We start from the raw sequence: 15,872 nt of genomic DNA, 5'->3' as shown, positions 1-15,872 counted from the left end.
AAGAGCATTCTGAATTCCACCAACAATAGAAATGAACCAAACTTGGCACACAGGACTTCCATGACCAACAGATAATACTGGAGTGGTTTGGGGGAGGCATGTACAAAGATTTGTCCTACCTTGAGTTCCTGGAGAGCCTTCTTTGCTGCCTGGAGAGGGTAAAGATGGCTGGGAGCCCCTCGCCTCCGAGGCCAGAGGGCGCGTGAGGCGAGCGGAAAAGGCCTCCTCCGTGACCATGGCGGGGGCCTTACACACGCCCCTCGCGCCCTCCGAGGCCGGGGGGCATGTGGGGCAAGTGGGAAAGGCCCCCGCCATGGCGGGGGCCTCACACTCGCCCCTCACGTCCTCCGAGGCCGGAGGGTGCGTGGGGCAAGCGGGAAAGGCCCCCTCCATGGCCGTGAAATAAATCCATTTACCAAAAGTCAGTTCCTCCAGGTTCAAAACTCAAGAGTCTTGGAGTAGGTCATTTTAAACACAGTGCTTTAGGCACAGAATACAAACAGACCATGTTATGCACGGATTAAGCATGCTCTTGCGAAACGCGCCACAGGTATGGCCATAAGAGCAGCAGGTGTGGGCATTAAAGGCCGCTTAATTGGCTCTAAACTCAGGCATGGAGTCCCAAGACGTGGTTGGATCCAGCAGTGCATCTGAGGTCACGGCGGACTCCAGCCTTGCCAAGGGAGCTTGGGTTTTCTCTGAACGCTTTGCTTAAGGGGATCAACGGCTTGGGCACAACTTTTGTAGGTCACCAGTTCAGATCCAGAAATGGAGCCACAGATGGCTCTGGTGTCAGCTATATCAGATCAGACTCCTTGGGTTGGCTATCGGCCATGGTTGCCACTCGCCGCTTGGGCATCAGGTTCACCGATGAACAAAACAACTGTTATAGAATCATAGAGTCCTAGAGTTGGAAGAGACCTCGTGGGCCATCCAGTCCAACCCCATTCTGCCAAAAAGCAGGAATGTTGTGTTCAAAGCACCCCTGACAAGATGGCCATCCAGCCTCTGTTTCAAAGCTTCCAAAGAAGGTGCCTCCACCACACTCTGGGGCAGAGAGTTCCACTGCTGAACGGCTCTCACAGTCAAGAAGTTCTTCCTCATGTTCAGGTGGAATCTCCTTTCTTGTAGTTTGAAGCCATTGTTCCGCGTCATAGTCTCCAGGGAAGCAGAAAACAAGCTGGCTCCCTCCTCCCTATGACTTCCCCTTAAATCTTGATCTATGGCCCTCATCATGTCTCCTCTCAGCCTTCTCTTCTTCAGGCTAAACATGCCCAGCTCTTTCAGCCGCTCCTCATAAGGCTTGTTCTCCAGACCCTTGATTACTTTAGTCGCCCTCCTCTGAACACATTCCAGTTGTCAATATCTCTCTTGAATTGTGGTGCCCAGAATTGGACACAATATTCCAGGTGTGGTCTAACCAGAGCAGAATAGAGGGGTAGCATGACTTCCCTAGATCTAGACACTATAGAGGCCAAAATCCCATTGGCTTTTTTTTTTTTTTTGCTGCCACATCACATTCTTGACTCATGTTTAACTTGTTGTCCATGAGGACTCCCAAGATCTTTTTCAAACGTCTTGCTCTCGAGCCAGGCATGTCCCTGCTGATTCTTCATGGCTGTGGAACAAGGGGCGTCCCCACACTCAATTTGCTCCATTTTTTAGTCATCCCTCTTTGCCCATATGTGGTGGGAACGTCCAAAAGTAAAATACCACTCCAAGTGAATCTAGAATTAATGTTAATGGGAGCATTAGGGAATAATAAGATCAATACAAAAGAATCAGAACTGTTTAAAATTATGTTTCTAGCAGGACAGTGGTATCATGAGGATGGAAAGATGACAAAAAATGGAGCATAGAAAATTGGAACGACAATATGTACGATCAGGTCCAATCTGAAATTATAGCATGTGTAATTTGGGAAGATATACAGGGGAATAAAATAGGGGCCCCCAATGGCCCAGCGGGTTAAACTGCTGAGCTGCTGAACTTGCAGACTGAAGCATCGGTGGTTTGAATCCAGGGAGCAGGGTGAGCTCTCGCTGTTAGCCCCAGCTTCTGCCAACTTAGCAGTTCAAAAACATGCAAATGTGAGTAGATAATTAGGTAGCGCTTCTGTGGGAAAGGTAACAGCGCTTCATGCAGTCATGCCGGCCACATGGCCTTGGAGGTGTCTACAGACAACCCCGGCTTTTCGGCTTAGAAATGGAGATGAGCACCACCTACCACAGTTGGACACAACTAGACTTAATGTCACGGTAATCCTTACCAAAACAGGAGAAATCAAAAATAAATGGAAGACTTATATAGAATGGATACAAAGCGGTGAAGCCAATGTTAAATATTGTAGAGGAACTAAGAAAGCTATGTGCGTGGTTAAGGATAATAGTAATAATAAATACTGTATATATTCGAGTATAAGCCTAGTTTTTCAGTCCTTTTTTAGGCTGAAAAAGTCTCCCCCGGCTTATACTCGAGTCAAGGTTATTTATTATTTTACTTTGTTGTTATTATTGTTGTTGTAGTAGTTTTACTTATTGTTGTTGCATTTATTGTTTTACTATTATTGTTATTGTTGCATTTATTATTATTATTACTATTATTATTATTTTACTCTATTTATTATTAGTGGAAGGACATGTAAGCATGTTTACATTGAAGAAGGCTAGAATAATGGTTGAATTAGAGTTGGACAGTCTTATGTCGAATTACAGTTTTATGTAAATATTCAAAAACATTTAACCAGAGGATGCCTCGATTAATGTAATTTTATTGGTATCTATTATTATTTGCCCCCGGTGGCACAGTGGGTTAAAGCACTGAGCTGCTGAGCTTGTTGATTGAAAGGTCGCAGGTTCGATTCCGGGGAGCGGTGTGAGCTTCCGCTGTCAGCCCTAGCTTCTGCCAACCTAGCAGTTCGAAAACATGCAAATGTGAGTAGATCAATAGGTACCGCTCCGGCGGGAAGGTAATGGCGCTCCATGCAGTCATGCCGGCCACATGGCCGGGGTGGTCCACGCCTTGGTCACCTCTAGAATGGATTACTGCAATGCGCTCTACGTGGGGCTGCCCTTGAAGACGGCTCGGAAACTACAATTGGTCCAGCGGGCAGCAGCCAGGATGCTAACTGGAGCTCATTATCAAGAGAGGTCAACCCTCTTGTTCAAGGAGCTCCACTGGCTGCCATTTATTTTCCGAGCCCAATTCAAGGTGCAGGTGCTCACCTACAAAGCCCTGAACGGTTTGGGACCACCCTACCTGCGTGACCGCATCACCATCTACGAACCCACACGCTCGCTCCGGTCATCTGGGGAGGCCCTGCTCGTGATCCCACCCACGTCGCAAGCGCGCTTGGTGGGGACACGTGACAGGGCCTTCTCTGTGGCGGCCCCCCAACTTTGGAACGCCCTCCCAAAAGAGCTCAGACAAGCCCCCACTCTAGCCGTCTTCAGAAGGAACCTAAAAACTTGGCTGTTCCGTTGTGCCTTCCCAGACTAGGAATCCCCACCCAAGCCCTAGTAGCACCTTAGCATAACAAATGGTCACTGCACATCGCACTTTTAACCCTACGTGCCTCCTGCCATTCAGCACTTTTAACCCTGTACCCCAGTGCGCCGGCCGAACCAGTTTTTTAATAATGTCCTGATGTACTGTCTTTGTTGTTATTCTGCTTATTGCTTGACTTGCTTAGTATTGTGGTGTTATGTTATTTTGCTTATTGTTTGATTTGCCTTGTTGTTGTGATGTTATACTTTCTACTGTATTGTGTTGAGGCTTCGGCCTGTGTAAGCCGCATCGAGTCCTCCGGGAGATGCTAGCGGGGTACAAATAAAGTTAATAATAAATAATAATAATAATAATAATAATAACATGACCTTGGAGGTGTCTACGGACAACGCTGGCTCTCCGGCTTAGAAATGGAGATGAGCACCACACCCCAGAGTCAGACATGACTGGACTTAATGTCAGGGGAAAACCTTTACTATTATTATTTTGAAATTGACCCATAAATGCTGCATTTCCCAACCTTGGCTTATATTCGAGTCAATCCTTTCCCCCAGTTTTTTGCGGTAAAATTAGGTGCCTCGGGTTATATTCGGGACGGATTATACTCGAGTATATATGATAAATAAATAAATAAATATCATGATCTGTCAACTGCAAAAGGCTTGGATCTGCACGCATCATTCGAAAATGCATCACGCAGTACTACATGCTTGGGAAGTATTCGACTTGTGATTTTGTGATACGAAATCCAGCATCTAGATCTCGTTTGCTATGACATACTGTGTTATTTCTGTCACTGGAAAAGAGACCCAACTCTCTCTGTTTTCCTTCCTTCCTTCCAGGTCTGCTAGCCAACATCACCATGTTCAGCAAGAAGAAGAAACGCATTGAGATCTCGGCCCCTTCCAATTTTGAGCACCGGGTCCACACTGGGTACGACCAGCAGGAGCAGAAGTTCACGGGGCTGCCCAGGCAATGGCAGGGCATCATCGAGGAGTCGGCCAAACGGCCCAAGCCCTTGATTGACCCCGTCTTCATTACGGCCGTCCAGTCTGGCTCCCAGAAGGTAGGCCACTCTCGTTTCGTTGCTCTTATGCGGTCCCTGCACTGTCCACACATTGGTTGAATCAGAGTGTCAAGGAATAAGCGTCTCATACTGTGTTGCCCATCCTTATTTTGATTAGGGCAAATTGTTCCATGCCTATAAACAATATTCATTGTGGGAACCAGCTTTCCAAAACCAGAGTGACAAGTTGCTGGAAAATAAGACACACTGGAGGGCTTGTGTGACTGTTTTCTTTAGTGACCAGTCATTAACAACATCTTGGCACCTCTCCAAACTTCTTGTCTCCTGGGTCGTTTTCTTGAGGATCACAGTTCTAATTATTATTTTACTGACACAAAAGCATAGTATGTCACAGCAAACGAGATCTATATACTGGATTTCGTATCAAAAAATAGTCTAGGATTGTGTGATGTGAGTGGTTATTTAATATTGCTATATAGATCCTACAGTAGTGTCTTTCTTTGCTGCAGAGATGCAAGCAATATATCCATTTCAAAGCAGAAACGGCTTGTGAGTGGTTATTTAATATTGCTATATAGATCCTACAGTAGTGTCTTATTATTATTAGAACTACAATTATTTGTTTAAAAATTACCATATATATTTGAGTTTAAGCCAATTTTTTAGCATATTTATAGGCTGAAGTAGACCACCCCCCCCCCCCCCATGGCATATATGTGGGTCAGCTTACATTCGAATATATATGGTAATTTTATTGGTTTTTATTTTTATTTTTGAAATTGACCAGTAGCTGCTGCCTCTCCCACCCTCGGCTTATACTCGAGCCAATAAGTTTTCCCAATTTTTTTGTGATAAAATTAGGTGCCTTGGCTTATATTCGGGTTTGCGGGGTTTTTTTGTTTGTTTTTTTGTCGTGTCAGGAGCGACTTGAGAAACTGCAAGTCGCCTCTGGTGTGAGAGAATTGGCCGTCTGCAAGGACGTTGCCCAGGGGACGCCCGGATGATTTGATGTTTTTATCATCCTTGTGGGAGGCTTCTCTCATGTCCCCGTATGAGGAGCTGGAGCTGATAGAGGGTGCTCAACCGCCTCTCCCCGGATTTGAACCTGCCACCTGTCAGTCTTCAGTCCTGCCGGCACAGGGGTTTAACCCACTGCGCCATGAGGGGCTTCTTCGGGTCGACTTATACTCGAGTATATATGGTAATAACAGCAACAATAATAAATTTTATTTGTTACGGCTCGAGGCGGGGTACCACAAAGTCAAAATGTTTCAATGTAAAGTACATGCAATAAAATACAGCACCGGGATTGTGGCGCAGCTGGCTGAGTGTCAGCTGCAATTAAGATCACTCTGACCGAAAAGGTCATGACTTCGAAGCCAGCCCGGGTTGGAGTGGGCTTCCAACCAATTGTGTAGCCTGTTGTCGACCTTTGCAACCCGAAAGACAGTTGCATCTGTCAAGTAGGAAAATTAGGCACCACCTTAAAGTGTAGGGAGGCTAAATTAACTGATTTATGAGGCCATAAAGAAGACTCCAGCAAAGCATTCCAGCGAGGAAGCATGCAGGGAATGCGGAAGTGCTTCATCAGCGTCGCAGATGGACGATGAAAGCGACAGCTCCCCTGGCGGCCAGAAAAAGTTAAATAGCCTCTGTGTATGTCTGCATATGTTTGTATGTCAAAAATTGGCATTGAATGTTTACCATATATGTGTACACTGTAATCCGCCCTGAGTCCCCTGCGGGGTGAGAAGGGCGGAATATAATTACTGTAAATAAATAAATAAATACACATGTACACACACACAAAGATCAACAGTGGCAATAGAATGCAAATTCTGGAGGCATCGAGATCCATTCACAGGACTGTTAAGTCTACATTTATCTGCCTAGATTTGTGTCTGATAAACCTAGAGATGTTTTGGGGCTTCAATAACAGATCTGTTCAAGTTTGGCTACATGAGGTACTATCTGCCCTTTCTGCTGAGCTTGACTTAGCCCCGTGTCCTTGGGATGTAAAGTGAGATGCTGTGTGAGAAAAACAGCCCAACCCCACAGTGTTGACTTCAAAATAGATATTTTTGCTCAATAATGAGAACACAGTATTTTTGCCTGGACTGTTTGACTGCTCTCTTTGCTAGCTCATTCTTCACAGTAGGAAGATGACTACGCTTAGCTATGTTTATATCTATGTGCTTTGTTTCTATAATTTTATGGGTACGAGTTTATTGTTATGTGTATATGCAGCATTGAATTTTGCTGCAGGTATTCTTGGTAGACACGGATTATCTAGACCCGGCACAGTCTGGCTTTAGGCCGGGGCATGGTACCGAGACAGCCTTGGTCGCCTTAGTGGATGATCTGCGCCGGGAGCTCGACAGGGGGAGTGTGTCCCTGTTGGTGCTGCTCGACCTCTCAGCGGCCTTCGATACCGTCGACCACGGTATCCTTCTGGGACGCCTCGCAGGGATGGGTCTTGGAGGTACTGTTTTGCAGTGGCTCCGGTCATTCCTGGAGGGTCGATCTCAGAAGGTGTTGTTGGGGGACACCTGTTCAACCCCACAACCATTGTCTTGTGGGGTTCCTCAGGGCTCAATATTGTCTCCCATGTTGTTTAACATCTACATGAAGCCGCTGGGGGAGATCATCCGGAGTTTCGGGGTACGGTGTCATCTGTACGCGGATGATGTCCAACTCTGTCACTCCTTCCCACCTGCTACTAAGGAGGCTGTCCAGGTCCTGAACCGGTGCCTGGCCGCTGTGACGGTCTGGATGAGGGCGAACAAATTGAAATTGAATCCAGACAAGACAGAGGTACTCCTGGTCAGTCGCAAGGCCGAACAGGGCATAGGGTTACAGCCTGTGTTGGATGGGGCCACACTCCCCCTGAAGATGCAGGTTCGCAGCTTGGGTGTGATCCTGGACTCATCGCTGAGCCTGGAACCCCAGGTTTCGGCGGTGACCAGGGGAGCATTTGCACAGCTAAAGCTTGTGCGCCAGCTGCGCCCATACCTTGGGAAGTCTGACTTGGCCACGGTAGTCCACGCTCTGGTTACATTCCGTTTAGACTACTGCAACGCTCTCTACGTGGGGTTGCCTTTGAAGACAACTCGGAAGCTCCAACTAGTCCAACGCTCGGCAGCCATGATTTTAACAGGAGCGGAGCGCAGGGAGCATACAACCCCCCTGTTGCGCCAACTCCACTGGCTACCGATCTGCTACCGGGCTGAATTCAAAGTGCTGGCGTTGGCCTTTAAAGCCCTAAACGGTTCCGGCCCAAGCTACCTATCTGACTGCATCTCTGCCTATGAACCCACCAGGAGTTTGAGATCTTCCGGGGAGACCCTGCTCTCGATCCCGCCTGCTTCTCAAGCTCGGCTGGCGGGGACGAGAGATAGGGCCTTCTCGGTGGTGGCCCCCCGGCTTTGGAACACCCTCCCCATAGAGGTACGATCAGCCCCTTCGCTGATGGTGTTTCGGAAAAGATTGAAGACATGGATGTTTAAACAAGCATTCGGTTAATCCGTTGTAACGAATTGTGATGACTAAGGATTGGTTATACACGGACGATGAATTTTGGATTACGATTCCAGTTATGAGATGCATAGGATTGTTATTGGTGGCCCAATAATTTGTACTGTATATGTGTTTTATGCTTTTAACTGAATATTGTTTTTTAAATGTTGTAAACCGCAATGAGTCGCCGATTTAGGCTGAGATATTAGCGGTATACAAGCGCATAAATAAATAAATAAATAAATAGTCTGTAAGCCACCTGGAGTCCTCTGCGGGGTGAGAAAGGCGGGGTATAAATGAAGCAAATAATAAATATCTATAGCTGTAAGATTGTGTTTATTTTTTATTTATTTATTTATTTACATCACTTATATCCCGCCCATATCAGCCCACAGGCGACTCAGGGCGGTCTACATATCGGCACAATTCGATGCCATCAATACAATACAAAAGCAAAAACAATTAAGTGCATTTAGACAAGTTTAAAAAGAGCTATATCCTCTCAATCCAATCCTCATCCGTTTCATCGTGTTGGCCGCTCCTGGGTCATTCTCCATCTCAAGCTTGACTATTCCGGGATTCCGAATGCCTGCTCGAAGAGCCAGGTTTTCACTCTCTTATGAAAGGTCAGGAGGGAGGGGGCTGATCTAATATCCCTAGGCAGGGAGTTCCACAGCCGAGGGGCCACCACAGAGAAGGCCCTGTCTCTCGTCCCCGCCAAACGTGCTTGCGAGGCAGGCGGGATCGAGAGCAGGGCCTCCTCAGATGATCTTAACTTCTTGGAGGGTTTGTAGGAAGAGATGCTTTCGGATAGGTAGGCTGGGCCAGAACCGTTTAGGGCTTTGCAGGCTAAAGCCAGCACTTTGAATTGGGCCCGGTAGCAAACTGGCAGCCAGTGGAGCTGATGCAGCAGAGGAGTTGTGTGCTCCCTGAGTGCCGCTCCTGTTAGCAACCTGGCTGCTGCACGCTGGACCATTTGAAGCTTCCGAGCAGTCTTCAAAGGCAACCCCACGTAGAGCACGTTGCAGTAATCTATGCGGGAGTAACCAGAGTGTGGACTACCGTGGCCACTGGCTTGACTTTCTTGCAAAAGAAGTAAGGAGTGCTCTGCTTGGACTCAGTAGTTCTCAAGTGGAAGTCAGAGTAACTGGTAGGATTACCCCATGAGAGGATCTGCATGGGCTTTGGTTCAGCAGTGACTCAGTTTCCAAGAACTAGGAAGCTTTCAGGAAACATCAGTTTAATTTATTGACGGATCTTCCTCTTGGCAGTAGGCACTGAAAGCTTTCCAAAGATTTTTAAGACCCAACTGAAAGAGGGAGATAAGCACTAGGTCATCTGCATACATCAGATCAGGTTAACTTACTATAGGCTTTACACGGACTAAAATATAGGCATATTCCTGAACTAGTCCAAAAGGTTTGGAAACCAAATGGAATAAGTCCCCATGGGGAGAAAGGTGGAATATAAATGATGATGATGATGATGATGTTGACGACGACGATGGCAATACACATTCACATATCCAAGTGTGGGTGAATTACCTTTCTATTCTGCAAGCAAATTGGCATGTCTGAACCTCAACTATGTTCTTTTTCTCAGCCATATTGTTTTGATCTTGTTTACAATTGTGATTGTTTTTATTTTTTATCTGATGTTTTTAATTTGTAATTTTTTCTATTTGTAATTTTTGGGCTTGTCCCTTGTAAGCTGCTCCGAGTCTCCTTGGGGAGATGTTTGGCAGTGTATAAAAATAAAGTTATTATTATTATTATTATTATTATTATTATGTCTGCCGTAATGGCGTTTGCATATTAATGTGTTGTCGAAGGCTTTCATGGCCGGAATCACTGGGTTGTTGTAGGTTTTTTCGGGCTATATGGCCATGTTCTAGAGCAGGGGTCCTCAAACCTTTTAAACAGAGTGCCAGGTCATAGTCCCCAAAATTATTTTACAAAATTATTTGTAAAAAAATGAATGAATTCCTATACACACTGAACATACCTTATTTGTAGTGCAAAAAACACTTAAAAACAATACACTAATTAAAATGAAGAACAATTTCAACAAATATAAACTTATTAGTATTTCGGTGGGATGTGTGGGCCTGCTTTTGGCTGATGAGATAGGATTGTTGTTGTTGTTGTGTGCTTTCGAGTAGTTTCAGACTTAGGTTGACCCTGTGCAAGGGCCAGGTAAATGACCTTGGAGGGTCGCATCCGGCCCGCGGGTCTTAGTTTGAGGACCCCTGTTCTAGAAGCATTCTCTCCTGACGTTCCTCTGAGGATGCTTGCCATAGATGCAGGCTAAATGTCAGGAGAGAATGTCTCTAGAACCATGATGGCGAACCTATGACACATGTGTTAGCACTGACACGCGTAGCCATTTTCGATGACCGCATGCAGAGAAGATGGGGCCGCATCCCAATTAGGACATTTCATCCTCGGCTCCTACACCAGCATTTTTCTATAATGCCGAGATATACGGCATTATAGAAAAAGCAAGTAAGTTAAATAATTAGTTCTTGGTTTATTAAATACAGCTATATATTACAATAATACATTTTTGTTGTATTGTCGAAGGCTTTCATAGTTGGAATCACTAGGTTCTTGTGGGTTTTTTCGGGCTATATGGCCATGTTCTAGAGGCATTCTCTCCTGACGTTTTGCCTGCATCTATGGCAAGCATCCTCAGAGGTAGTGAGGTCACTACCTCTGAGGATGCTTGCCATTGATGCAGGCGAAACGTCAGAAGAAATGCCTCTAGAACATGGCCCTATAGCCCGAAAAAACCCACAAGAACCTATATATTTTTGTTATTAAACTATAAATATCATGAAATTATGGGGTTTTTTTCTCGAAGTGACACCCCACTCGAGTTATGCTCGGTTTTTTGGCAAGTATTGACACACCAAGCTCAAAAGATTGCCCATCATTGCTCTAGAACATGGCGATATAGCCCGAAAAAACCTACAACAACCCAGTTTGCACATTAATTGGGCAATTAGGGGACGACGAGCCAGAAATAAGTGTTCGCTTCCTTGAGCAGCTGAGCACCATCTTCTTGAGGTGGGATATAAATAAAGATGATGATGGTAATGATGATGATGATAACGCATGTTCACATGTTCAAGTGTGGGTGAATTTCCTTTCTATTCTGCAAACAAATTGAAATGTTTGCCTTAGAATCATAGAATCAAAGAGTTGGAAGAGACCTCATGGGCTATCATCCAGTCCAACCCCATTCTGCCAAGAAGCAGGAATATTGCATTCAAATCACCCCTGACAGATGGCCATCCAGCCTCTGTTTAAAAGCTTCCAAAGAAGGAGCCTCCACCACACTCCGGGGCAGAGAGTTCCACTGCTGAACGGCTCTCACAGTCAGGAAGTTCTTCCTCATGTTCAGATGGAATCTCCTCTCTTGTAGTTTGAAGCCATTGTTCCCTTGCGTCCTAGTCTCCAGGGAAGCAGAAAACAAGCTTGCTCCCTCCTCCTCCCTGTGGCTTCCTCTCACATATTTATGCATGGCTATCATGTCTCCTCTCAGCCTTCTCTTCTTCAGGCTAAACATGCCCAGCTCCTTAAGCCGCTCCTCATAGGGCTTGTTCTCCAGACCCTTTATCATTTTAGTCGCCTTCCTCTGGACACAGTCCAGCTTGTCAATATCTCTCTTGAATTGTGGTGCCCAGAATTGGACACAATATTCCAGGTGTGGTCTAATATGGCGTTTGCATATTAACTGGGCAATTAGGGGACGACGAACCAGAAATAAGTGTTAGCTTCATTGAGGAGCAGAGCACCATCTTCCTGAGGATATTCTTCTCCCCGAGAGCCAGGAAAGATGGTAAATATGTGGCCCGTCTCTCACCAAATCGGAAGAGGCTTTGGATGGTCAAGTCACAGGGCAAGCTGGAGCATATAATTTGGCGCAGAGGGTGTCTCAGCATGCTTCCTTTCTGGGGAAGGAAGTTGGAAAACCTGCTGTTTGAATGAAAGTTGAGAGCTGTCCTTCCAGTTTGGCGGGCCCTGGGATTTGTAGGAGTCTCACCTTATACAAATCTCTTCTCCCCTTCCTTATAATCTATATAAATAAAAATGTAATGTTCCTTTGTGGGATTAACAGAACTCAAAAACCACTGGACGAATTGACACCAAATTTGGACACAAGACACCTAACAACCCAATGTACATCCTACACTAAAAAAAATAATGATTTTTTTTCATTTGGGAGCTGTAGTTGCTGGGATTTATAGTTAACTTACAGTCAAAGAGCATTCTGAACCCCACCAACGATGGGATTGACCCAAACTTGGCACACAGTTCTCCCATGACCAACAGAAAATACTGGAAGGGTTTGGTGGGCAGTGTCCTTTGGTTTTGGAGTTGTAGTTCACCTACATCCAGAGATCAAACAATGATGGATCTGGACCAAACTCTACAAGAATACTCAATATGCCCAAATGTGAACACCAGTGGAGTTTGGGGAAAATAGAATCCTGACATTTGGGAGTTGTAGTTGCTGGGATTTATAGTTTACCTACAATCAAAGAGCATTCTGAGCCCCACCAATTATAGAACTGGGCCAAACTTCCCACACAGAACCCTCACGATCAACAGAAAATACTATTTTTTTCTGATGGTCTTTGGTGACCCCTCTGAGACCCCCAAGTCCCGATCTCTAGGTTGAGAAACACTGCCCTAGGGCCTCCAGTTCAACTAGGGCAGGATAAAACATTTTTATTCAGGAGTTGTAGTTCACCTACATCCAGAGATCACTGTGCACTCAAATAATGATGGATTTGGACCAAACTCTACGTGAATACTCAATATGCCCAAATGTGAACACCAGTGGAGTTTGGGGAAAATAGAATTCTGACATTTGGGAGTTGTAGTTGATGGGATTTATAGTTCACCTAAAATCACAGAGCATTCTGACCCCCACCAATGATAGAATTGGGCCAAACCTCCCACACAGAACCCCCATGTGGGCCACAGCAAGGCGTGGCAGGGGACGGCTAGTAAATAATAATAATAATAACAACAACAACAACAACGCGTGGCAGGGGACAGCTAGATAATAATAATAATAATAATAATAATAATAATAATAATAATAATAATAAACTTTATTTATACCCCGCCAGCATCTCCCCAAAGGGGACTCGGGGCGGCTTACATGAGGCCACGCCCATCAATACAGAAAACACAATATAACACAAAAACACAACAGAAAATAAGAAAATTAAATAACGTAAAATGCAAAACCAATATAATAAGCGACAAACATTAAAACACAAATGATTACACTGAGCAAGGCCAAATTCAAAGATAAAATTTTAAAACACTGGGAGATAGGACAATGTAAAATATCATGGAGAGGATCCGGGGATGAGGCAGGATTTAATTGCACAAACCATAGAATAAAGTGCTTCTGAGGTCATTTTTTGCAAAGTTTGGTCAGAGAGTATCTTACATTCAATCGTTGAAGGCACATTGGAATAACCAGGTATTCAGGCTCCTCCTGAAGATTTCCAGGGAGGGGGCTTACCTAATATCCCTGGGGAGCGAATTCCAGAGCCGAGGGGCCACAACAGAGAAGGCCCTCTCTCTCGTCCCCACAAGTCGCGCTTGCGATGAAAGTGGGAGCGAGAGAAGGGCCTCTCCAGAAGATCGAAGAGGTGGTGTGGGTTCATAGGTGGAAATGTGGTCGCGCAGGTAGGTGGGTCCCAAACCATTTAGGGCTTTGTAGGTCAAAACCTATACCTTGAATTGGGCCCGGAAAATAAATGGCAGCCAGTGGAGCTCCTTAAACAGCGGGGTTGACCGCTCCCTGTAGCTCGCACCAGTTAGTAGTCTCGTTGCCGCTCATTAGACCAGTTGGATTTTCCAGGCTGTCTCCAAGGGCAGCCCCACGTAGAGCGCATTACAATAGTTCAATCTAGAGGTAACGAAGGCATGGACCACCGTGGCCAAATCCGACTTCATGAGGTACGGTCGCAACTGGCGCACGAGCTTAGAGAATCATAGAATCAAAGAGTTGGAAGAGACCTCATGGGCCATCTAGTCCAACCCCCTGCCAAGAAGCAGGCATATTGCATTCAAATCACCCCTGACAGATGGCCATCCAGCCTCTGTTCAAAAGCTTCCAAAGAAGGAGCTTCCACCACACTCCCTCCAGGGCAGAGAGTTCCACTGCTGAACGGCTCTCACGGTCAGGAAGTTCTTCCTCATGTTCAGGTGGAATCTCCTTTTTTGTAGTTTGAAGCCATTGTTCCGCATCCTAGTCTCCAAGGAAGCAGAAAACAAGCTTGCTCCCTCCTCCTCCCTGTGGCTTCCTCTCACATATTTATACATGGCTATCATATCTCCTCTCAGCCTTCTCTTCTTCAGGCTAAACATGCCCAGCTCCTTAAGCCGCTCCTCATAGGGCTTGTTCAAATGTGCGAAGGCCCTCCCAGCCACCGCCGACGCCTGAGCTTCAAGCGTTAGCACTGAATCTACTATTTATTAGTATTTATACCAGGCATGGGCAAACGTTGGCCAGTAGGCTGTTAGGAATTGTGGGAATTGAAGTCCAAAATACCTAGAGGGCCATACTCATCCACCATACTCATCCACCATTGCTACTTCTCCAACTTATACGAAAATAAGACAACTTTTTAGTATAGTTTTTGTCTATTTTTAGACCTGATTTGGGTGAACCTGGAAAGGGTTGTTTAGTGGCAAACGTGAAGCGCCTGCTGTCTCCAGCATCCAGACCCCTTCTTCTGCTGAGCAGATCTCTGGCTTCTGCGTCCAGATCCACAGTACACGCTAGACACACAAAGGCTGCCTGTTTCCAGGGGCTTCGGCCAAGTCTGATAAGGAAATCTCGATGCCGTCATGCGGGTTTTGCATGAAAGAGGTCCCACATTGCTCAGCTATGCATTGTGTGGGCTGGGAATGGAGGTCAGTTTGTGCATATTAAGCATTTCGCGGCTGACGCAGAGAAGAGGGGTCTTAGAAAGAAGCCATCCGCTTGTCCCCGCGTCCCATTGAAAAGGCAGCATCTTCCCACATGGAAGAATAATCCACGAGGAAGAAGGCCAAGCCATGTATTCAAGTCCGGTTTTCTGGGCAAGATGTCTCTGACTTTCATCTGTTTCTCAAAAAGGAGCTGCGACTCAAAAGGTTTGAGATTCTGAAGGTTGTCAGCATTGTATTTATTTATTTACTAGCTGTCCCCTGCCAGGTGTTGCTGTGGCCCAGTCTGGTGATCTGGAAAATAAAGTAATGAGAAAGTGTTGGTTTCTAATATATGTATTTTCTTTCTTCTTGTGAGTAAACAGTATTTCTTGTTGTTTCTTTGTCAGTGTTGATGTGGAGAGTGTCTGGTTTGTCTACTCTGGAATATGCAACATATCCTAGTCCTTCTTTAAGGGTCTCTTTCAAATCTATGATACTATATCTCTGTGTGTGAGAGAGAATCATATCTATCTATCTATCTATCTATCTATCTATATTTATGGCTGGATGGCTCTCTGTCAGGAGGGCTTTGATTACGTTTTCTTGCCCCAGTGAAGGGAGTTGGATGGATGGCCTTAAGTATTTTCTGTAGGTCATGGGGGTTCTGTGTGGGAAGTTTGCCCCATTTCTGTTTGTGGGTTTCAGAATGGTCTTTAATTGTAGTGAACTATAAATCCCAGTAACTACAAATCCCAAATGTCATGGTCTATTTCCTCCAAACTTCATCTGTGTTCATATTTGGGCATGTGGAATATTTGTGGCAAGTTTGGTCCAGATCCCACATTGTTTGAGTCCACAGTGTTCTCTGGATGTAGGTG

General features: G+C 45.5%; 1 protein-coding gene across 2 annotated transcripts in view; it reads left to right on the top strand.

The window, feature by feature from the left end:
- Positions 1-15,872, top strand: part of LOC137094695 (serine/threonine-protein kinase PAK 4-like) — a 127,168-nt gene that overhangs the window by 76,541 nt on the left and 34,755 nt on the right. For both annotated transcript variants that reach the window (XM_067461085.1, XM_067461086.1), the window contains exon 2: positions 4,350-4,573. In XM_067461085.1, coding sequence (XP_067317186.1) covers positions 4,370-4,573 — 204 coding nt within the window. In that variant the 5' untranslated portion in view covers positions 4,350-4,369. The remainder of the gene's footprint in view (positions 1-4,349; positions 4,574-15,872) is intronic.

Source organism: Anolis sagrei, chromosome X (assembly GCF_037176765.1).
Source record: "Anolis sagrei isolate rAnoSag1 chromosome X, rAnoSag1.mat, whole genome shotgun sequence".
Lineage (NCBI taxonomy): Eukaryota > Metazoa > Chordata > Lepidosauria > Squamata > Dactyloidae > Anolis > Anolis sagrei.
The sequence above is the reverse complement of the archived record's forward strand: the minus strand, read 5'-3'. Positions and strand labels throughout refer to the sequence as shown.